Source organism: Battus philenor, unplaced genomic scaffold, assembly GCF_028537555.1.
Source record: "Battus philenor isolate CCGP_79_NKW_IND1 unplaced genomic scaffold, ilBatPhil1.0.hap1 SCAF_21, whole genome shotgun sequence".
Lineage (NCBI taxonomy): Eukaryota > Metazoa > Arthropoda > Insecta > Lepidoptera > Papilionidae > Battus > Battus philenor.
In genome coordinates this window covers 2,076,627-2,102,158 of record NW_027181684.1, presented here as the reverse complement: position 1 = coordinate 2,102,158, position 25,532 = coordinate 2,076,627, and the positions used below count along the sequence as shown (strand labels likewise).

Below are 25,532 nucleotides of genomic sequence, written 5' to 3'. Positions count from 1 at the left end.
GCAATTGCCTAAGAAATAATAAAAAAAACTGAGAAAGAATAAAAAAATAATTAAAGGTTGTATAATCATTGGTCTAGTTAATATATTAAATAAAACTCTTTTTTCGTTAAATTTCTTTAATTTTAACTATTAAGTATTTGACATGATTAATTACTATCACAAATCCTGTTATCATCCGCTTGGAAATAAACTAAGGATTTTTAAAAAAAGAATAACACAAAATAACACCTTTTCCTGTTCATTGATAATCGATTTTTTATCTAACATCGATTTATTCTTCCTAATATATAAAGAACATTTTTGGAATGTATACCACACATATGTACATACATATGAGTATAATTATATCCTATATAGAAGACAGAGAGTCTTCAGTACACTTTTACATATATATTTTGGCGTTGTAAAATCACTTCATATTTGAAAATACATAGCCGTGAAGTAAAGATATATTTTATAAGCATCTGATTTTTAAAAAATAATTTTAGTGGGAAAAAAATGATTTCTTAATCTTGTTGGCGGGTATAAGTAACGACTCATATTCTGTACAGATAGAGAGAGAGAGAGTGAGGGAGTTGTCGATTGCACCACCAGGTTTCGCGGACCTCATTCTCCATCCATCTTCCACACTACACGGTTGACCTTTCATTTCCATTTATTTATTCAAAGCATTTTCGTAAAATTCATATATTATTATTACTACACATTTAAAAAAAATAGCTTCTCAACAAACCCATATTAGTTCAGATTTATAACTCTGTCAGTTGAATATAAGTTTTTCTGAAACAATATTTTATTGCAAGGTTTTCGTAATGATCAAAATCAAGTGGGTGATGTCGACGCTACATCCAGTACATACATGAATACATTTATACATAAACATGAGCTATTAATTTGAAAATATTTACATGTAAACGCTTTTTTATAGTTCTGTACTGAGTGTCTCTTTATCATTGACATACGAAAACATAGCTGAAAGATTCGCTGAATAGAATAGGCAACAAAAGTTTTGATTACTTTTACCTTTAATATAAAAACTATCAAAAAACATCGATGAAGTGATTAACAAAAAAGTCACTTAGTCATTATTAATATCACTTCAATGGTCATAACAAACTCAACGTGACCCGAGAGTCAGCGGGATGCAACGTCAGAGGAGAACGAGGGTCAGCTTCGAATGGTCCATTGCGATTGATCCCTGGCCCTGGACTGATCCTCACACACTGCAAGAACTTCACAAGACAACACTTCATCTGTATCATCGCAAAACGTTTACCTGAAAGAAGAATTGATAATATTTTATACGTGAATAACGTGCAATGGTAGCCCACTGGTAGAGGACTGAGACTTCTTCGCGGGTTCGACTCTGAGACAACTTAAATAATTGACACTGTGTGTATTAATTATATAAATCGCCAAAGTAAGAAAAGGACCAATATTTAGCTACTTCCGCACATGCAGTAGTAGTCGTGCAACAAAGTGCACAAAAGTAAGAATTTAATGTACAAAACAAATCATCTTTCGCGAATTAGTGGACAAATGCAACCAAAAATGTTACATTTGCTTCTTATTAAGCATTTTATGTCAATCATGAAGGATAAAAAAGCTAAACGCCCGCGCTGTTGTCGTTCCGAAAATCCGTAGTTTTCATTTTTAATACAAAACGCATCCATCTCTCTCTGTTACATGTAAATTGCTTTATAAGCCTATCTCTTTCTCTCTAACTTTGAATAAGTTATAACTCATTACGAAAATTGAATCTTAAGTGTAAAGATAAAGAGATACAATTGGAACAACTGCCAGCTAGAGAGTGATTATATCTTTTGCAAAGATATATATATCTTTATTGTCTGTTGCTCGCGAGCTATCCATCTCTAGAGTTCAATGTGATTTTAATTTCTATCAAATTGAGTTCTTCTGGTATATCTCTTATTACTCACATAAGTGTAAATGATTCAATGTAAACAAAAACATAATGAATAAAAAGGGAATTGCTTATCCACAATCTTGGTAGTATAGGTACTCACCAATGCAATATCTTGGGCCATCACCAAACGGCATGTAGACCCCGGGCAGAGGAACCGGAACTCCTTCAGCCCATCTCTCTGGAATAAATGATGCAGCATCCTCGAAAAACTGCAACGATTTAAATTATATTTAGCCAAAGACATTGTATTGAAAGCGAAGTATAGCTAAAAGACTAGTATCCTGGCTGAAAAACTTACACCAGTGTTGTCAAAAATTAAAATTGCTCTAATGATTGCCAACCTTCGTAAGATGAGAAAAAAAAATGACAGAACAAAAAAGACAGAGAATGAAAGAGATTGTGTAGTATGAAACAAGAAAGCAAAATTAAAAAAAATAAGCGTATACAGTGCCTATGCCATCTAGGGATGAATGAAAGGCTCCAAAAAAAGGAGCTATAAAAACTATATTTAGCCTTTATTAAATTAGAAACCTCTAAATTCAAAGTCATCGTAAGAAAGACGAAATTTATTTATTTCACACAATACTAATTATTAAATAATTAGCCCATCATAATGATGAGAATATTGATGAGATGATAATAGTAATGAACGCTAGGATTGTAATTAACATGCTACACTAAATATATATTAGAATAAGCAATTGTATTACAATACATTAAAGATAAGTACATTAAAAATATTACTAAGTAAAAGTAAAGGCATCTCTGGTAACAATGACCACGTAAACATATCAACACGGGTGAACACAACGTTGAGTACACGCAACGAAGAGTTGCAGTAAGTTGGTGCGACCACGAGGGTTTCGGGGGTAGCGTATCCACGCATACCCCGGGGCGGGCTATCGAAAAATAGCACGGCGCGGGGGAAGACCGCGTGGCGATCCCTGACCGGGAGATACCGCGGTCCCCCGTTTAGCGCAGAGGGTGACCACCAAGGGGGGTTTTAGTGGGTAGGAATCCCACATACCCCTGTCCTCCCCCCAGAGGCAGGGTATCTTGAATACCGGAAGATTTCCCCCCACCGAAACAAAAAAAAAAAGTAGGTGCGAGATTGAAGCACAAAACGCAATAGCTTCACTTACACCAGGTTCACACAACCCTGTTACATTTAATAGCTTGAGAAATGTGTGCTAAATGCCACCTATTTTTCATATACGCCGCGTGCACACAAGAAAAAGGAATAAATTTTTAAATATTACATAAAATTATGTAAACGAATTATAAAGATAGGAAATAATAAAAACATAAAAAAGAAAACTTGTAATGAATAGGCTGTATATAACTATAATTAAAAGGTAAATAATTAAGTAAAGCAAATCTGAAAAAAACTATGTAACCTATAATTATTTGAATAAGTAGGGTAGTGTAATGTAATAGATATAGAATTCTTCTTTTATTTCTGCTTCTGTTTCTTTTCAGCCGATGGACGCCCACTGCAAGGCCTGCCACAAAGATTGCCACAGCGACTTCCTGCTATCTTTACTATGTCGTCGATCCACCTAGTGGGGGAACTGTGCCATGCTGTATCTACAGGCTCGTGGTTGCAAATTACAGCATAAATTTTGTTATATTTCTTTATGAAAATAATTTCATTTGTCTTAAATTTGTTAAAAAAAACCTTTGTTTTTTTTAAATAGACTAAATACTACCTCGGTAAGAGGACACCACTTCGAGAATCTCCAAGGGAAAAGCAGGCTTCGCACGGCTCCGTTCTGTATGGCAATCACGGAAACTGACTAGGATAGTTAAGCTCAAAATATTCCCGCCCAATGTGAAAACCGTGTTGCTACATGAATGCGAGACGTGGAAGGTCACCAAGAATATCACGCGTCGGCTCCAAGTCTTCGTTAACAACTGTCTTCGACGTATTCTCGGTATATACTGGCCTGAGAAAATCTCTAACGTAGACCTCTGGAAACGCTGCGGTGAGATCCCGATCTACCAGCAGATCGAACGCCGCAAGTCGAACTATAGGCCACACGCTCCGAAAGTACCCTGATCACATACCGAGGCAAGCCCTAGAATGAAATCCTCGAGAAAAGCGAAGATGTGGCCGCCCAAAGCAAACCCGGCGGCGGACGATCACTGCAGAAGTGAAGGCAGTTGGAATGACATAGAGCGGAGTAAAGCGCGAGGCTCAAGACCGTTCGGGATGGAAACGTACTTTGGACGCCCTCTGCCCCATCTTGGCGACATAATACGACAGGAATAAATTATGAATGATAAAGGATTACATTTATATAGGTAAATAAAACTGGAATAGGTTACTAAACATTACAAAGGAAAGATACCTGCTCATCTCGCTGTATGCCCAGTGTTGGGAACAGGATTATGGTACCCTTCTCCACCAGGATTTCGGTGCCTGGTATGGTGTAGTCCTTTGTGCACATACGTTGGATGCTCGGAAACGGCGGGTACAGCCGCAGCGTCTCTGAAAACAGAAATATCAGTAACAATAAAATATTAAAAAATGGAACAAATTCACAAGAAGACTAGAATTATACGCGAATAATATTTACAAGCTGTGCCCGCGATTTCATCCGCATGGAATCTAACAAAAAAAAGAATATTATTTTATTTTTTTTCGTTAAATTATTTAGTCCTTATAACATCAGGTACCTGCCAGTATTAGTCCTGTCAAAATCGATCCAGCCATTTCAGAGGTTAGCCGGAACAAACAGACCAAAATAACAATGTTATTTTGATATACGTACCGTATATATTTTCATATGTATAGTTAAAAGCGGTTATTTTAATATTACAAACAGACACTCCAATTTTATTTATTAATATAGATATATGTGTGGCGTTCATTAGAACGCACCCAAATTTATTATCTATGAACGCATCTGTTTTGCATGCCCCTTCTTACACTCGGTACAACTCGCTCTCTCTCTGACGCGCCGCGCTACCGAGCAGACGTGTCGCTTCAACCGCTGTTCAACAAAGGAAACTTGTAACTCAGATTGAGATTTCTTGTTCTGTGATATTATATTATAAGCATCTGGCAAGTGTTTTCTTTACATCGAATTATCTATTATGGAACTGTACTGACGACCACCCTTCATTCGTATAGTAAAAAAAGCTTATTTTATTATTGCGAACAGATACTACGATTCTATTTATATGTAAAGATTTTTTACGCTCTACTCTGTGAACTACCATTGGTGAGATCATTTAATATATGTTTAGGTTGGGATATATCTTTGATCATCATTATTTCAGCCATAGGTAGTCCACTGGATTCGGTTTTAACAACCATAACAAGGTCCTCTATCTACCTTATAGACGGACGTCGTGCGCAGAACTTTCCTCTGAAGCTATGTAGCCTTCAACTTGCCAATCTGCTATTTCAGTTAATTCCTTTCAACTACTGATATCCTAGTTCCTAATTCGATCCATCTGACTTAGAAGTAATAATTGGTAATTTTATTCTATATATAAACCAAAATATAGTACCATGAATAACCATCTCCACGTAAGTAAGTTCTTGAAGCACCTCGTAACTCATATTCCAATTGTACTTATTCATGACATCAATAATCTCCATCCTCATCTTCTCCTGGACATCGGGATGCGCAGCCAGCTCCAGGAAGAGAAACGCCAACGTGGACGAGGTGGTTTCGAAGCCGCCGAGGAATATTATAAAAGCATTCGCCGATATCACCATGTCCGCTGGAAAATTTTTAATTTGGTCAATAAAACATTATTATTTTATTATTACCTATGATTATCTATCTGTTAATACATTTCTTTTTACCTCTATTTCTTTCTGTGGCAAGTGCCGCCGAAATCAGATGTTTTTATTTATTATATTTATAATATCTATTATATCTTAAGTGTTATAAATATATATGTTATATACATATGTATGTATGTCTGTATATATTTATGTTCGTTTGTCTGTAAATATGTATGTTTTGTACACGTCAACAACCCACTATTAGTACTTCTACGTTTTCCATTCTATTGTTGTCTGTAAGAGATTGCCTTGTGTGATAAGACCGCCCTTTGTACTTTTTTGTATATTATTATGAAACTATTTAAATGTATCCTAATATGTACAATAAAGAACATTAAATATATAAAAAAATTAATTTTGATTTCATATTCCTCTACTCTCTGGTGCGGGAAAATGTTCCTCACGTGGGACTCCACTGTAATGTATGGTAGTTGTCAGAATTTAGGGGATTCCCCGTAATCACCTACAGAAAGCACTACTGCGTACAGGCGGCAGAGGAAGCCATAATATGTAACCACTTCATGTTAAGTTCATTGTAGTGGACTTTGAGAATGTTTGTTTATGAAGGTTTTATAGTTACTGCATGATAATTTAAATATGTAAGAAAAGGATCAATATTTAGCCACTTCCGCACATGCAGTGGTAGTCGTGCAACAAAGTGCACCGCCCGCCAGCCCGCTGATAAATACGCATGCAGCAAACAATGCGAATTACACAACTACCACCGTTAAATCATTCAACACGTGTTTCACCCCTCCACGGAGCATCTTCAGGAGTTATGTTACACCGATTAGTGCCAAACACGGAGTCATTTTGTTGCACGACTACCACTGCATGTACGAAAGTGGCTAAATATTGGTTTTTTTCTTACTTAGGATGGACTTCCGCAAAATAACGCCTGATTCCATTAAAAAAATTTAAATATATGTTTCACCACAACCATCATCATTATTTTAGCCGTAGAAGGTCCCTCATGTACCTCCAGATTAAGACATCAGCGACCACTGGTTCTCCGCGCTTTATGGCCAACTAACTGTGGGATATTTCAGTTACTTTCGTTCTACAAATCTTCTTACCGATCGCATAGATAAATCATTTTATAAATCCTTTCTACAGGCTTCTATGAATAAATGACTACCAGACTCAAAGTAAAGATTATCCTGAAAAAAAAATGTTAAAAGGGGAAAGATATGAAAGGTAACATAGTATCATTTGTAACGCTAATCGGGGAATATCACACCGTGAACATCTGTCGGTTTTAAATATGCAAAAATTTCTACCGTACACTGTAAAAGAGGACTACTCTATATAATTGTAATAAAGGCGTAATTCCTTTGGCAAATTACAAATACACTCGGCCGAAGCGACCGCTCGATGCGATTACAGTAGGATTAAAGGGAACCCGAAAATTACATTCCGTCGTTTAGGGTTGCCAGTTTACAAAAAAATATTTTTTTATTTAATAATTTTAGATAATTTTGTATACACACAAAATGCAGCCTTTCTTGTGCGTTATGTTAAAATTTATAATAAATTCGATTATAATTGACATAGTTATATATATAAACATTAGTAGATATTATCTTGTATATTATGTTGCTGAAAGGTATACAAGCATCTAGTGAAAAGTAGTAACTGAAGAAAAATCAACTCTTAATGGGTGCAAGCTAGTATCTTCGAGTGATGTAAGTGACATGGAACTAGTTCACAAGAATGTTCGCATATTATCAGGCTACAAGGGCAATTGTTATAAGTAAAGCAATTCTTAGTAAACCTACGTAAAAAAACGTAATGTTTTAAGTTATTGTCTATGACACTTTTTTAGGTGCTGTTATATTTGTTTTCTTTCGTGCGATCCCTATCCACCGTGCAAAAACAGTTTGAGTGTATTATATTACATAAACTCTCATAAACGGTGGAAGAGAAAAATCGTGAGGAATCCAACACGCTTTCGCTTGACTTTTTGATATGCTCTTTATTTCATTTTGTTGATAATTTACTGACATATATAATAAGTAATGAAACATAATCTTAAATTTTCTTTTACATAAATGTTTATTATGTTATGAATATGAAAGTGATCCCAGAGAAAAACAAGTCTGAGTTTGTTGTGGATCATTTTCAGGACTTAACACTTTAGAAACCTTATCATCCTTCCAACCTATAAACTCTCACTGCAGTGCATAGACCTAAAGACATCTATGGGAGGATATACAACCATCGCCACGCTTGGCAGAAGGGTTGGCGATCACAGTGTGGTATTAAATTACACAGATATCTACCGCTACTCATGCTCTAAAAACATGTTGTCGTTTCAGCCTATAGATGCCCAATGCCAGGCACAAGCCTCCAACAATAATATCTATAGAAGGATATACCGTAATCGCCACACTTGGCAAGCGGGTTGGCGATCGCAGTGTGGTATTATGGTATGCAGAGGACGCCGCTGTCCATCCTTTAAAAACTTATAATGCACAGAGTGTAAATTACATTTTTGTCTAAGGCTATATCTCGGGAATCAAAACCGCGACTCAGAATCGTAGTCTCAATCCTCTACCGCATGACTCAAATGAATAAACTCCTAAAAAAAAAACATGTAAAAAATCGAGTGATGTGCAGGATTTTAATGAACGTTCGTTTAAAACCCTCGTAGGTCTAATTTTAAATTGTAGGCTGTTATTACATCATAGGTAGGCTCACACTGGTTCTAATTTCAATAATTAGGCTGTTCTGTTATTCTTCTCACGGTGTAAAGAAGTTGTAAAATAAATGATTCTTTGTTATAAATAACAAGAATAGTTGACTTAACCATTATAGGTTCCTTTCTCTGATAGAAGGCAGGTAATATTATTTTTGCCTGCCTTGTATCAAAGAAAGGATACAAACCATTTTGACTCATACAATGGAATAGTGTGATTTGTAATTATAAATATTGTCATTGAAATCATAAAAGATTTTTATATACTCTGTGACATTCTTTCTATAATTCAAAATATAAACCTAAACGCGTTTAGCGGGTGGTTGAAAACCATCACCCGCGCACGTATTTGCTCCTCGAAATGAAACCAAGTGTAAAGACAATGGTAACATTACCGGAGGAATTCAAATTCAAATCGTCGTTCGAATTCAAGTTAGAACGCGCATTAATTATTTAAAAAAAGTATTGTAGTCGTAATGGCCAGCTATACGAAGCGTTTTTAAATGAACGCTACAAACTGACTTTTTTATTTCAGTTTCAGTTTCACATAACTGTCAAAAACTTTTCTGTTAACAACAGATTTAAAATTATATCACTTTGGCCTAGTTTTCATAAAAAATAACACAAACCTTAATATAAGTGCTAAAAATTTACAAAATATGTGACATGTTTTAATTTTGCTGACTTCGCCTTATGACCCGATTTATAAACTCTGTTTTACGGAACGAACTTTATAAAGAATTGAAAATAAAAATTTTTCACAGCCCTATTAAAAATTCACATATGTAATACTCTTTATTAACACTAGACGGATATTCTCGAGTTAAATGAATTTTATTGGAGATATGTTCGTGCGTTGAAAATTTCGTATTTGAATTCGGAATCAAGTTATATTAAAATGTAGTATATAAAACAAATTCATTTTTAATTCATCGTTATTATATAATTGGCAGAGCATCCACCGTTGGACATTCATCAGAGACATCCAATAGAACCGGCCTTCTCCGGGCGACCTTATCTAGTTCATCTGTCTACGAAGTCTCATGCCGCGCTTGCCGGTCTGCGGTCTCCACTGCGGAACCTCAAGGCGCCAGCGAGATTTGATAGGCTCCCTCCTCATTCATTCGATCTCTTCTAACAATTCCAAACATATCCCTGTACCTAACTAGTTGAGTAACTGTGAGGTTTACAATGAAAGCTAAAGTGAGAGACCGCACCGTAAAGCACCGTAAGTCGAAACTGATAACAAACATTGGTCGAAAACTTTTGTATATATCAATGACGTATATCGAACGAGAAGATGTTTCATAATTTCCCGAACATTGCTTAGAGAGTTCAATACAACTTCGTCTAAATTCATTTACTACTTATTTTTATATATATTAATAAAAAGCACAATATGCTTATGATAGGTTTGGGTTGTTAACATTACAACGCAACTGTATTATAATTTTTTTTAATCTGTATATAGCCTAGTTATTGGCTACCTAGCAGTATATATTTAATTTATATACATTATTATATACCTTTTTTAAAATAAATACATTTTTGTGTTTAGACAAATTGTTGCTATTTATATTTCCCAGGCGCCTTAACAAAGTTCATTATGTAAGAAAACTAAAATATATCCAAAATCTAATTAAAACGATATCTTCTTGGCTTGGAAGCATAGTTATAACACGATTGGTTTTATATATTCTTTTTATTAAAAAAATTAGAAGTAAGATAAGAAAAGTCGTACACATTTATTCAGATGAACTAAAAAACTATATATAAAGTCATTTACCAGTTAAGAAAATAATATAACCTTAAACAATTATCGAGTAAAATTAGAATACAAGTCGAAGTATATTTGTTGTCATTAATGTTTGTTTTTGACAATAGATGGCGTTTACACAAATTCTTGGCGACTTTTGTTGACAATTCATTCAACTTTTCGATTCCATTAAGTTAAATGTTAAACTCGATCCCCTTACGCAGTTTGTTAACAAAATTAGTTTTGCCTCAATTTGGTAGACAAGCATTTTAATTCGTTTATCTCCGTGCAATAATTTACGCAGATAAAAGATGGCGGTTTAAGATAGAACGAAACGTGTTGGTCGTAAGTTTGAAAGTTTAATTTTTCCCTTATCACGGTCCGATATTTTAACTTTAGCCACGCAGCGACCGGGATACGTTTTCACTGGGGACCACTTTATAAAATTACTTCCATAATAATCCCGATTAGGAGTGGATCCTAAACGCCCTGTGCAGTTTCATGATGCGAACTGGAGTATAACATTGCAAATTGATGGGATGAACAAAATGCTTTTAGGCAACGTCGACATCTTTATTACTAAGGACAAATATAAGGGCCATACACGAACGCTTCGTGGAAAATTTGTGATTTCTTTTTATCAAAACGTATTGCCTCTAATGTCAATTATATACGAGCAGAGAGCTGGAGTATATTTAGCAATTTCTATTCAATGCCTGCTTTACTAGAGATATTCTTTTGTTTTTATTTTTTGGAATTATATCGCGATATATATATATATATTTATTTATTTATTTTTATTTAATATTCTTTATTGTACACGTTAAGATAGATTTAATAAGTTTTACAATAATATACAAAAAAGTACAATGGGCGGTCTTATCACACAAGGCAATCTCTTACAGACAACCATAGTATGGAAAAGTTAAAAATACTAATTAAGGGTAGATTACGTGCACAAAAAAGACATATTCACAAACAAATGAACATAAACATACATAAACATACAAAGACATACATAGACATACATACTTAAACATACATACATACGTGTATAACATATATATGATATATGATATTATTAAATACATATATAGGTCAATAGTATTAAGTCATTCTTGTGTTATTCCCACAACAGTGCTGGACGTCCAACCACAATGTAAACACACGACCTTATAAAAGTCCTCTGGAAACGTTGGATACAAAACGGTCTTATTTAAATATGATACTAAAATAATGCGACGAAGGAAAAGTAGGCGATGTGTATAAGAATTATGAATGCTGAGAGGAGATATAGTAAAATAACTTAAAAAGAAAATTTTTGACACGAAAATCCCTGTCATAGTTTAAAAAAAAAGGAACCAGAGGTCCAGGCGGTCATTAAAAAACAGTGCTATTTGAAATCTGTAAAAGGAGGGCGAATATTATATGCTACGCCGTCCGAAGCCTTCACTACAGAGCCTTAACACCCTGGTGTTAATCTGTTCTTCTCGCTAAATAGCCTGTCTACTTATACTTCAACTTGTCAAGTTACTGGCCTATGCCAGTTTGATCTAATGCATAACCACTTTACATCTCTCTTAATCACTATAAATTAAGAAAAGGACTGATATATAGCTACTTCAGCTATGCAGCAGTAGTCGTGCAATAAAGTTCACCACCCGCCAGCCCGCTGATAAATGCGCATGCGGCAAACAATTCGAATTACACAGCTACCGCTGTTTAATCACTCAACACGTGTTTACCCCTCCACGGGGCATCTTCAGGAGTAATGTTACACCGATTAGTGCGACACAGAGACACTATAAATTACAAATTGCATTGTTTAATTTCAGACTTGAAATCTATGTCAATATGAACTACTTACTAATTTCAACGTCGTTCTCCGGGTCCGTTTTTACCAGGTTATTGTTTTTCTCGTCGTTTCGTAGCGCCATCATCATGTCAATGAAGTCTCCTCGTTTCTCTTGTACACCTGCGAATATAATTTGCAAATTAGATCAAATCTATAAACCTTAAATCTACATACGCCATACATGATACCTTTTCCTCCTTTCCCACGTAAATATTTATATATATAGCTATATGTATATACGTAAGTATTCCCGTATTCGCAATTCGACTTTATAGGCTGTTCTCAGATTGATTTTGGATCTCTTGTAGATTTAAGTTGAAAAATATCTTACAGTTGAGTTGGATCTGATTGTAACTTGTATCAAATTGGACTCAGTTGCGATTATTCTTATAACGTACACAATCATCACTTGAAATGATTTAATGTGGTTAATTATATAATAAATAATAAGAAATAAGTATATGAAAAGACCAAACCATTCTCCCTAGATCGCAGCACGCTGGTAACAATGTTATAGAAGAAGTCGTGCGTCTTCTTTGGTATGATTCTCATACGGAAGAACAGCACGAATGCCGGCCAGAACTGACGCATGGTCCTGAAACATTCGAAGTATAGAAATATAAGAGGATTACTTCCTCTTATTTGTTAACTATATATTTATGAAATAATGTGACTCGGAACAAAGAGAAATTAATACGTGCTTTATTTTACAATGTATGTACAATCGTTGGCACCATAAATGTGTTCAGTCTTCGCAACAATCGGAATAGTTTCTATACCTTCAAGATCTTCTTCGATAAGTTTTTTTTTCTCCTTAGTTCTGAACGGCGTCCACGCATATACCTTTTAAGTTAGCTGAATATACAGAAGTCGCACGGAGCAAAATCAAACGAATACAGTGGTATCTTAAATTCTCGTTAGCTTAAATTCTATTTACAATAACTATTTAAGAATTAGAGTGCTTTAAAAATAAAGGGAGGAATAGGAAGCCTGCATACTGCATAAAACTTGCTTCTTCTGTTTTTTTGCAGTTGCTAAAGCAGCTGCTGCAAGAACGATCCAATGTCTCTTCTTAGTTCTCTCTTTGTGGAAGAACAACCGGAGGTAATGACAGAGGAAAACTACGCAGACACCGGCAGGTTCCGTATCGATGTAAACTCCTCTGACGATAATGGAGTTAGAGTAGTTCAGAAGGATATGCAACGTGGGGATAATGATGTATGTCGACCAAAAACTGATACTCACTTCTCAAATATGTTGAACAGGCTCATTTCATAAAAAGCTTGCAGCGCGACCGCAAATGGGTCGTTGGAGTTATCCATAACACTGCTCTTCACTCCAAACGCACACGGCACTATAGCGTCCGCTGTAAACCCACCTACAAGCTTCTCTGAGTCCACAACAGTTTTCACTTCATTTACAATCCCATTATCTATTTTATCATTACTGTTTTTGGTTGAATTTTTGGTATTTTCTAATAAATTTTTAACACGAAGAACGAACTCCTTAGCTGTGTCTTCTATGAGTGGAAACATTCCTCTTAATTTATTAGGACTGAAAACCAAAAAATGTTTGTAAAAAATGTCTTTCCCTCCTTCGTTTTGCTTGAGATCTATATCGTAATCTACGACTGCATAGTTAATTTCTCACATATTTACTATACGTGAAAAACACATGAAAAAGTAAAGAAAAATAAGATACGCAGTCATCGTATGTTTTTATATTATAAAAATTAACACTAAAAATAAGAAAAAAACTTTGTTATAACTTTCTTTAAACTTAAATTAATATCTATTTGTAGGCAACTGTTTATTGAACCTGAAAACCACCTGAATACAACCGCATGTAATATCTCTATCATTATAGCCCATATACATCCACTGCGAGATATAATTCTCCTCCAAAGATATATATATATATTCTCTCCAAAGATATATAGAAAGATATATATATTTATATATATAGAGAGAGAGAGAGAGAGGGAGATACCAAATTCGCCACGCTAAACGATAGCAATATATTATGGTACGCAGACGACGCCGCCCATCCTCTAGAAACTTATTTGTGAACAGTGATAATCTTATATGATTAATGCACAAAATGTGAATTGAACCCGCGACCTACGATTTCAAGTTCCAGTTCTCTACCGCTGGACAACCTGTGCTATACTATTTATTTATCGTCACGTAAAAAAATTTTAAAAGTTTACTAAACAAAAATTTGTAAATAAATTCTTTTGTTATCTAAAGCACTTTATAAGACATTATAAAGCATGGGACTAAATTTCAATACAACTCTATTAATGGTGTTGTGAAAGTAACCACAAAAAACCTTTATGGATTTGTTAATGTTGCCTTTAAGATCAGAGTGTGTTTCCAACCCTCCTCGCTTTTAGTTAAAGGGTCCCATACAAGGATGCACATTTTGATTATAATTACCATTCATATTTAATGGAATCAGGCGTTACTTTGCAGAAGTTCATCCTAAGTAAGAAAAGAACCAATATTTAGCCACTTCCGCACATGCAGTGGTAGTCGTGCAACAAAGTGCACCGCCCGCCACCCCGCTGATAAATGCGTATGCGGCAAACAATGCGAATTTAACAACTGCCACGGTGGCAGTTGTGGCTAAATATTGGCCCTTTTCTTACTTACCATTCATATATTTAAACCGAAATCTTCTGAAATATATCTCGAACGAACGAACTTTACAAGTGATCATCACAGGTGATCATAAATGGATAATAAAGTAAATTAGACAGTAAATAAATTATATCAAGAGGTGATGGTCTCGGTGAACGTTAAAATTCATTTATACCATCAAGAATAATGCAATAATAAAACTCTATACCAAGTTAAATGTATATGTTAATACAGAGTGATTATAGGTGTAGTTTTAAAGGTTTACAATAATTCATTTACTATCGAAGATCTATAATGCTTTTTCGTCTATTTTTAAACATTCTGTATAAAGTTATTACTCTAAAATATGTATCAATAATTGATTGTTTCTATTGGAATACGACAAGCCAATAGCGTCTTGCAGTACAAATGATGCAAAGATGAGAGAGTCAGCTGATATGAGGTCACTGCATGGGATAGGCTTCCTACAAATATCACTAATTTGACCGATATAGGGCTACCAGCGTTCAGCTAGTTCCCGTGACCTTGACTCTATCATTAGTACACCCAGTGGGGGGTCTTCCTAAGCTGGGTCTACTAGTCCGCTGTCCCAAATCAAGAACCTTTCTTACCCCAACAACCTTCGGTAAAAGGACTCTAGATCTCAACTAAAATTGTTAGTGATTACATTACTATACAACCTTTGTCGTCAATTAGTTTTAAGTTATATCCTTATGTAATATAAGCTGTATTAACCAAAAAGCTAGCTAGCTATGTTACAGCGACTATCCGAACATAGATATTAAAAAAAAAACATTTTAAAATAATAATTCTAATTTCGAAATTGCGTTTTACGCGTTACGTCATTTATTATTTCTGATATCGTTTTTCGTTTAGCATCATTTGAATTACATCACCTTTTGATATTTTAAATTTCATTTTTACATTTTTTTTCTTTTCTCCGTCCACTTACATAATTACTCCGGCCCACGTCGAACTAACAAAGATAAGTCAAACTTCACAAATCCATGAATTTCTCAAAGCGAATTATGTAAGATTAACTTGATTAAAATACCGCCTTTACTTCTCATAATTCGTTAACTTTCATATTAAAATTTGTTCAATTATTAATATTTAATCTGTGAGCTTCAGTTTATGGTTTTAAATTTAGGACGCCATCTTGTTTTAAATAATACAAGGCTATTGGTGTAAACGTTTTAAAAGGGTAAATGTCTAGTTCATTTGTGGTGAATTTTTTCAGAAATAATAAATTTACTAAATTCGTATTAATAAATATTAAAATTAATTATTGTTTTAAAGAAGAAGAAATGGTGAGAACTTCTAAAATATTTAAACTTTTTTATTCCTTTTCAGATCGTCGACGTGACGTTGATTTATGGGAAACTCATGTATTCGCAATTGGGACGCCAGAGACCACTCAATATGAAAATACTCTTACCAAAATATATAAAAAAATATTTAGCAATATCTTTAAGCATTTCACTATGAGCTACGTATGGTTTTTGATGTGATAATAGCTAATAATCTTTAATTAAATTGAACGGTCTACGGCATGCGTTTGTGAAGCACCTGACGCGACTTTTAACTAGAAAATATATTGAATTACTTACGAAAATATAGGAGATATTTTTGCTCGGAGCCGTTTCCACTCGTTCCCTCTTAAAAAGAGGACCGACCCAGCGAGAGGATCCACCTCCTTGTTGAAAAAAAACCCGCGATCCGTAAAATAATGGAAGTCGTTCACGCAAATCCTCTTGATCAGCTCTGGATCGCACACTACCAGGGTGCGCTGGAAGAACTGATGGCATCCTGGAATTAATCATTTAATTGACTTAATTATTAATAATTATATTAAATTCAGGCATGTGCAGCGTTAGATGTCTACCCACAAGGTGAAATAGTTACCTTGTTAAGGATATCAAAAAAGCGCAGAAGTCATATTTTCCAACCGGTCTTATTAGAGAAATGAAAGTCCTATATCCTACAGTGGACATTCTAGGGCTAAAATGAAGATGATGATGTTTTAATTACTCGCATATTCGACGATTCTGCTCCACTTTCACTTTTTTCATCTCCGATGTCTTCTTCCGAATCGGCCAAATCGTCCGGAACGTCACACAAGACGTCCGCGCATTCGTCATTAATAATCGTGTCGTCTATTTCGTCTGCCACGACGAAGGGGAACAAGCACTTATAAAAACAAAAAACTTAGTCGTGTGTAACCTATTGTTACCTAAACAAAACACCAACAGAATTTAACAGCAACAGAACTCAGCGATAGTATTTTTCGCGTGACACTACTGTGGTGTCGCCGGCCGTTGACCAATTTATGCGTACGACACCACTGTGGTGTCGCCGGACGGTACAGTGACAATACCGCAATATTAGAAGACTAAGGTCTTTGACCAATGTGTTGCCAATGATGACATGCGGATCCGAGACATGGTCGCTTAGACAGGCCTAATATGAAAGCTCGAGGTCACCCAAAGAGCAGTTGCTGAATTAGAAATTATGAACTTCACAGAGGAAGAAAAACCACCGACGTTGCTCAAAGAATTGCCCATCCGAGGTGGTAGTGGGTGAGGCATATAGCTCGTGCAAATGATGGCAGATGGGCCAAAAGGTTTCGAGTGGTGATCACGATATCCCGTCGACATAATTAAGATCACGGGAAGTTGCTAGATGTGGGCAGCGTGAGACCGGCGCAAACGCTGACATAAAGATGATGATTGCAACTAACTATTCTAATATATAATTCTTGTAATTTAAGACGAAAATACAAAAATCAAAAATCCATAATTTTCGTCTTGATAAGAAATGTCTGACAAAACGTAGACATATTTTAAATACTCCGATTAGTTTAAATTAGGAATATGTAATTATTTATCATAGTTACCTAAATCATGCCAAATAAAACTATAAAAAAATAGTAAATTCTAAAATTTCCAACCATTTAAATATTCGTAAAAAGTGTGCGATGATCGAGACGGTATATTCCCATTCTCAGCTTATTAAATTTTTGTCGAGCTATTTGAAAATGTATGTCATTTTTTTATAATTGTGCGAAACGGGTGTATTTCTCGTGTATTCTCTTTGTTTGCGTTCCTTACTGGCAGCGTATTCGATACTCCGAAAGCATCAGTACAACTGTAAAATGTAGTAAACAAGCGAAGATCTACTCTTTGATCAAAAATTGAGATGAAATAAGGGTGATATAAAACTACCTAGCGTTAAGATGATGGAAAATTGTTTTTCCAATTTGGTAGAACAGTCTATAGCATTTGCCAAGCGTATCTTAGTCCAAATATTTAATTATCTTCGATTTGCACGTGTTTTTGATTTATTTTTCTAGTTTTTTATCTTAATAATTTTAAAAATGACGCCTAAGATAGGTTTGCAACCATTAGGTAATTTATGATTTAGGTCACTTTAAAAGCTGCCTGTGATTTTGTTTTTTATGTAGCACTGTGATAAAAAAGTGAGATAAAATTGTAATATAAAACTCCCGGGCTTTAGGAAGGCAGGTAATTTTTTTTTCTTAACTTGGTAGAACTCTCTGTAACATTTTTCAAGCGTCTGTTTATTAAAATTTGCAATATCATTTGGCTCAAAGCAAACTTTTTTGAAAGGTGTTTTGTGTCACAAATGCCTTCAAACAAAATCGCTAATTTTTTTGGTAAAGCTACAAAAACTCGACACATGTCGATCCGCAACCACCGACTTCGCTTGATATTCAGCAAACTCAAAAAGCCATTGCGAGGACGCCAATTTGACACTCTGAGGAGATAAAAGAGAATCAAACAAAGTTTTTAAGGCTACACCAGAAAAAGACTATTTCCAACTGTTTAGAGGATTGGGGAAAGCGTGGCCAAAATCTCGTTTGATCAGACGGGGATTACTTTGAAGGAGATAAAATTGATTTGGAAGAGTAAATAGAGAATTTACGTTTTATTAATAAATTCACATTATTATAATCTATAGCAGGAGCGTAAACATGCGCTTTCCGAGCCGCATGCAACTCTTTGAAGGATTGTTTTTCGATTATTTGTCGAATTATTTCGATACACGTAACGACGTTATTATGTGAATCAATTTATTCCACTTTAAATTTCATGAAATCCAAATACTGATCTCGGACAATATACAGAAGTTTATAGTTAACGGCAATGTAAATTAACCATAGGATGTTTACTTACTCAATTAAATGCCGCAATTTCAAAAGCTTGAAACACCATCATATACGGTTCCTAAAAACTTTCTCAAAATAGAACAGTCTAGAAAAAGATGGTAGCAAATACTGACGTGCTTGGCCACGACCTTGACTCATGAGGAAGCGACGAAGAAAAAGAAGAAGTAACACCGATCAGTATTAAATTACAAACATATGTAAGAGTTTCTGAAAAGTGTTGTCATCATTATTTAAACCAAAAAAATAGTTAAAATTAAACACTCATGTTTTGAGTTAATGGGTGTTGGTAGCCTAGCGGTACAAGGCTTGCGATAATAGGTCGCGGGTTCCAATCCCGGGAGAGAATCTTACATAATTCACAAATTGTGCAATAATTATATAGGATTGTCACTGCTTATAATTTTCCAGATACATGCCAGCAGCGCCTTTAGTGTGCCATAATACAACACTGCGGTTGCCAACCGGCTGCCAAGCATGGCGTTTATAGTATATCGGCCATAGATATCTCTAGGGAGACCTTGCTGTAAGCGCCTATATGTTGAACCGTCAACAACGTCACATGTGTTGTAGTTTTGTTTATATGTTTCGATAAATATAATTACTAGACACATATAAATAAAAGTACAAATCTTATTATTTACACCCAAACCGCCATTTTGTCCATGTCTCTCATTTCCAATCCAAAGGTTGTCTGGTAGAGATCGCCTTGTGCGATAAGACCGTCGGTTGTATCATCTCTATATAAGTTACCAACTTTTGTTTAATATCTACGATTTATTTTTAGTTACATATCCTTCTAGATGTATTATTCTACATTCTCATCTTAAAGTGTATATAAATAAATGAAATAATTTCTGTATTTTTAAACACTTTTATTTATACGTTTTTATACATATAGAGCAGCGCGAAAATTTAAACTTTTGAAAAATAAACTATCAACGGCTCGGTATGGCTTTTTGCTCTACAGAGCTTTTGAACCTTACGAACTACTTTGAAGCTTGTAAGCTTTTCGTAAGGTTCAAAAGCAAACCGAAAACCTTAAACACAGTAAAGATAAATAATTAGGCAACTCATAGAATGTATACACCAATACCTCGCTTTACGTCGTTTTGTCGCTGCTTAATTAGTACTAATTTTCACTGTGCGTCATTAGATTTTCGAGGTTGCCTTGTTTTAGGTTCGTGGTTGGTTTTTTTGAAATTTTTTTTTTTTTTATAAAAGATGGCAACACTTTTGTTTCTAATTGTGCCATGCCATCAAAACTCGGAGATTCTCTTTTCTAACTAAAAATCAACGCAATTTGAATACAGTTTTATTTTAACTTTGTTTTGCTAATTTTAATAGTCCAGTTACGTAGTGTGTTGTAATGTAGTGTATTGTAATGTAGTGGTGTGTTTTTTTTTAAAAGAGGATAACCAATTTATATTAATTTTTAAGTGATATTTCTGGTTACAAAAATATAGTAAATATAATATTGTATTATTTTCGTTCGTTTTTGAATGTTTACTTTGTTCAATTTTCTTTTTAAAAAGTAGTATTTTCGTAACCCTGGAACCTATCTTCGATCTTTACATGGTTTGCTATAGAAAATCTTTATTCACTTTTTTTTGAACGTTACCACGACGCAAAGTGAGGTATTGGTGAATATACTTCGAATTTTAATTCCATAAAAATCATCAAAAAATATATTGTCTCATACAACCATTGCGCAGTTGAGACCGAAGCTGTAATGTTACGTACAACCTAGTTTAGGTTACCGCATCCAGTCAAAAAAAACGATATCTGTGTTAGTTCATTGAATACATTCACACTAAATGAAACACAGCATGTTTGAAGAACTCTTTAGTTTTACAAGTCTTAGAATTAGGAACTAAAACTTTCGAAGTCATAAAAGTTTTCGCTATCGTAACTGAAATAAAACACTTTTGAGTTATTTGAACCGAAATCACTGTTGGATACGGAACTCTGTTTTTTATTTCTCATTCTTTCTGCTTTGTTTGCTGCAGGGACGCTACAATGCGGGTGTAAGTTTTTTTATAACTCTTTCTCTTTTCTTTCCTCTTAAATTCTTTCTCTCTTTTCCTCACATTCTAGACAAAATCTTTCATCCTTCACATTCTTAATTTCTTTCACGCGTTTCTTTCCTCGTCTACATGCCTAATTACATTGATTCTTATTTCGCAGCATATATTTCCTTTATTTATTTACAATTTTTGTATACACTTTTTATTTTGTTTATTCAATGATACAGATAATTGACTTTACTCTTTTTATTTTTAATATCATTTATGGTTTATTTTTTCTTTAAGAGAATGCTTGTATTTACAGAATTACATGACTAATTATGTAAGAGTTTTTTGTTTAATGTAATCAGGCGTGACCTTGCGGAAGTCCATCCTAAGTAAGAAAAGGACCAATATTTAGCCACTTCTGCACATACAGCGGTAGTAGTGCAGTAGGTAGAGAGTTGACAAACACTAGACTCTGTGTTTGGCACTAATCGGTGTAACATAACTCCTGAAGATGCCCCGTGGAGGAGTGAAACACGTGTTGAGTGATTTAACGGTGGTAGTTGTGTAATTCGCATTGTTTGCTGCATGCGCATTTATCAGCGGGCTGGCGGGCGGTGCACTTTGTTGCAAGACTACCGCTGCATGTGAGGAAGTGGCTAAATATTGGACCTTTTCTTACTTATGTAAGAGTTCCCACAGTCGGACATCTCATAAGTGGTTCGTTGTGGCAACGTTTATCAAGGCAGTGTTCTGTTTTACTTTAAGGTTTACTCGAAGTAAGTCGTCTCTCAACGAGACGATACTTCCATCTTCGCTTTAAGCGTATTGTCAGTAGGGACTTTCGCGTTAGCAATTGGGAGATTGTTTATAGCTAGTATTGTATGTGGTTTTATAGAGTAGTGGTAGCCCAACGATAGAAGACGTAAAATTGCGATCATAGGTCTGCGTTCTGTAATACCACAATATGTAATACTACGTTTGCCAACCCCCTTGCCAAGCGTGACGATTATGGTTTATCCATTTTTAGATATCCTCAGGAGCCTTCCAGGGGGGAGAGGCTCTATGGGTTGTAAGGATGATAAGGATTCCAAAGTCTCTCACAGATAGGATTTCCCCTGGAAGCATATATTTCATGGTCGTTCAATGGTTTCCAAAACATTAAATAATGATTTTTCTGCCAGGATATATTAAGCTGTCGCATTCCAATAAAAAAAATTATTTAACCCATTTCATTGTGATCACTTTATATAGTGTGATTAAAAATAGATATAAAAACTTTAAAATTTTCACACTTATACAATTCAATATATGTTATCTAATATTTTAATTTATTCCTTTTAATATTTAAATTAAAAAGTGTATGTAAATAAATAAATATCAGGTGGACTGGAAAGTAATGTCGCTTTCCTAAGTTAAATTCACACGACTACATTTTTAACAAGTTTTTATTTTTAATCAACAATATTACTTTCGTTATCAACAACCTTTTGCCATCTAGTATACAAATCATGCCGGAGCGGTAATAAATCAATCGGTTTTTCTGTAAAATATGTCGACAGAAACATTACTTTCCGGTTCTTCAAATATATAAAATACAATGTTGCATAAAGCATAAATAGCATATTAAATTATAATATTATTGCTTAACAGTGAAAGTATTAAAAAATGTTCCACCTTACAAACCAATACTCATAACGAAAATGTATTTCATTTTAAAAACTAAAATATACGCAAACTCAAATACACAATCATGCATGAATCATCATGCAATAAATTGAAGAAATTTATTTAAAAAAAAAACTTTTGTAAAAAATTGTTACAGTATAATAAATTTATTAGTGATGATCTATTTCTATATAAAGGGTGTTGTGAATTTGACAACAAAGTGAACCCGTCTGATGTTGTTGCGGGTTATCCTTGTATCAGATACCGTTTATTACCCGCGTAACTTTATGTTAAAGGTTGTCATTACAGTCAAGTTCAATCTGACTCTAGTTTCAAGTGACATTGATACAAAATTAATTATTTTAATTGATTTTTGACCATACATTTGACTCGTCTGATATTCGTCTTCAAATATTAAATAAATCGTTTCTGGCACAAATTATACGTATGTACAATAAAATTCCACTGTCAATTTCAGATCTGTCACTGGAGAGATTTAAAACCAATATTCAAAAAAGTATATTATTCTATCAAAGAATACTATAGTGATGTTAATGTGTGAACTAAATGTAGTTGATGCGCATTCAAAAAACTGATTATTGTCGTGCGCTCTTTATAAAATTGTTTTTGTAATGAGCAACTGTTGATTTTGTCACCAGCTCAGTAGTACATATAAACAGAAATCACAGGCAGTTTTAAAAGTGATCTAAATCATATTTTACCTATTAATGACCATCGTCATCACCATAAACATCATTTTTAAAATTATTAGGAGAAAATAAAACGGGAAATTAAAACAAGCTTTTTACTGAGTATTATAAATTACTGTATATATACATTGCTAATTATTTGCTCTTATATTTTTGTTATTTATATTTTTTATTTCTATTCCTTATATCAAAACTTATTTTATGTTACATTATAAATATATTCATTTATATTCGAAAATATATGATACAGTTGTTATATTCGAAAATATATGAGCTGATATAAGCGATGATAGAACCTTAGGTGTAACGATGATGTCAAAGTTGCAGGAAGTCACTGAATTCGAGCAGCGCAAAATAAGTCGAGGTAGCGATCTTTGGGGGGGACATAATAATAATTGAATGTACTTACCCAAAAACCTCCTATTCTTGTACGTATCATAGATCCTCTTAAAGCACATCCCTCCTTGTTCCTTAAAAGCCACCACAGTTGGTATATGGCCGACCAGCGGCCAAGCCGGAGGGGAGAATACTCCTCTTTGATGCCAATAGTCATGGTCATACGTGAGTACAGTCAAAACCAATGAGAATAGCAACGATCCAACGAAAATATACCATAAAATCACATAACCAAAGGTGCAAAATTGAGTGGCGAATATAAGAAAGAGGACGATCTTGACCATAGAGCGTTTAAATCCGAACATTTTTGAAACAATCACCAATTTATCATTTTGAAATTAAAAATTATTTATCCATCGATTTGTTCAGAATTAAATAATTGATTAAACTAAATTAAATACAACACTATAGCTTCTATAGTATAGCATAATTATATTTATATAATTTCACATATCACAATACAGGGTCGCACTTGGTAGAATTTTTAAATTGGAATGAGGATGGTCCAGTCCACCAGTGTTATGAGCGCGCGTTTACCGGCTTGAGTGCCGAATGCCGAACGAGCGCCTGCGCAACTCGATGCTGTAACAGAGAAAGTCAGAGTCCGCGAATGTGAGACATCACGATATCACTCAGATGATGATTTTGTAATTATTTCACCTACATTAGCGTACGAACAAAATTCTTATAGTATTTACCAAACTAAACATCTATTTTCTTTTTTCCTTTCATTTATTGAAAAAAAAGTACACAATTAGACGTTATAACAATTAATAATTCCTATGCACCTCCTTATTTAACCCTTAGCGAATGAATGCCGCCACTGTCAATGTTCTAAAAAATTCGAATGCCGCCATACATGCGGTCATACATAAATTACACAATATTAAAATAAAAAATAATCCAATATTTAACATAAGTATAGAAATAAAACATAATAACGTCTGGCGTTAAAATCAGGGAGGAGTCAATAGCCTCCCTGATAGGCGGAAAGGATACTAGGAAAGAATTCCTCTCATACTGCAAGGAAATAATTAAAAAAGTGATACAAAAAAATAAAAAATTAAAGAAAATAAGAAAAATTTTAAATAGACAATAAGAAAAAATGTGATAAAATGTAACTCAAAACGTGATATAAAATGTGATAAAAATGTAAACGAAAAGAAATAAAGATAAAATGTAACATGTAATGAGGGAGGAAAAAAAAAAGAGTAAAAGAGAAAGATAGCAGAAATGTGGCATGAAAGAATAGATTGAAAGAATATGTGAAGAACGAAAGGAGAGAATGGAAATAATAAATAACTATGTGAAAAAATAAATTGCCCGTAAAGTCCCTGTCCCACCAAAGATAGGGGTACGAGAGGCCCCCAATAGCGGGGGCCATAAAAAAAAACATAATAACGTCAAATATTAAAGCTTCATCAGCATAGTGACAAAAGATATAGCTATTTTTACCGATGCAGATAACTAATTTGACAAGTCACTCAACCATCCGTCGAGATATCCAGAATAGACTTGAACTACCATTTCGATTCCAGAGTGACCCAGAATACAGAAGAGGCTTCGCTATACAGGTGATTCTATATGTACAAAACCTTATATTAATTTTGTAGACCATTTGCTGTTGATTGATAAAGATAAAAAATTCATTTATTCGACATTGGAACTTTTAACAGAAATGTTTTTGATCGTCAACTAATTATCTATTTATCTTTATAATATATTTTATTTATTAGAGAAGAATCAGGAAGTAACTCCACAACAACACATCTATTAACCCGAGATACATGAGAATTAAAAAAAAATAGTGGCATCAATTTTGAACGCAAAATAATCATTTGTTTGCGAATGTTTAGGTAATTTCTTAATTTTCGAACGCT

The 25,532-nt window shown here is 34.3% G+C and overlaps 1 protein-coding gene across 1 annotated transcript; it reads right to left on the bottom strand.

Moving 5' to 3' along the window:
- Positions 1-1,106: 1,106 nt before the first annotated feature.
- LOC137923383 (cytochrome P450 6B1-like) lies at positions 1,107-23,957 on the bottom strand. Its single transcript, XM_068766625.1, has 9 exons — positions 23,666-23,957; positions 16,291-16,489; positions 13,284-13,592; positions 12,515-12,633; positions 12,051-12,158; positions 5,447-5,662; positions 4,279-4,418; positions 2,028-2,136; positions 1,107-1,276 (listed from the first exon to the last, which is right to left on the bottom strand). Exons 1-9 carry the CDS (start codon positions 23,955-23,957, stop codon positions 1,107-1,109), a joined length of 1,662 nt encoding a protein of 553 aa, XP_068622726.1.
- Between the last annotated feature and the right edge of the window lie 1,575 nt (positions 23,958-25,532).

Bases quoted from the DNA above. Each gene is read 5' to 3' on its own strand.
- LOC137923383 (XM_068766625.1), bottom strand. From the start codon at position 23,957: ATGTTCGGATTTAAACGCTCTATGGTCAAGATCGTCCTCTTTCTTATA. The intron at 4,419-5,446 runs GTACTATATTTT...TTCTGTTTTCAG, and splicing joins CGTGGAGATGGTTATTCATG to AGACGCTGCGGCTGTACCCG. The intron at 2,137-4,278 runs GTATCTTTCCTT...AAATCGTTGCAG, and splicing joins GCATACAGCGAGATGAGCAG to TTTTTCGAGGATGCTGCATC.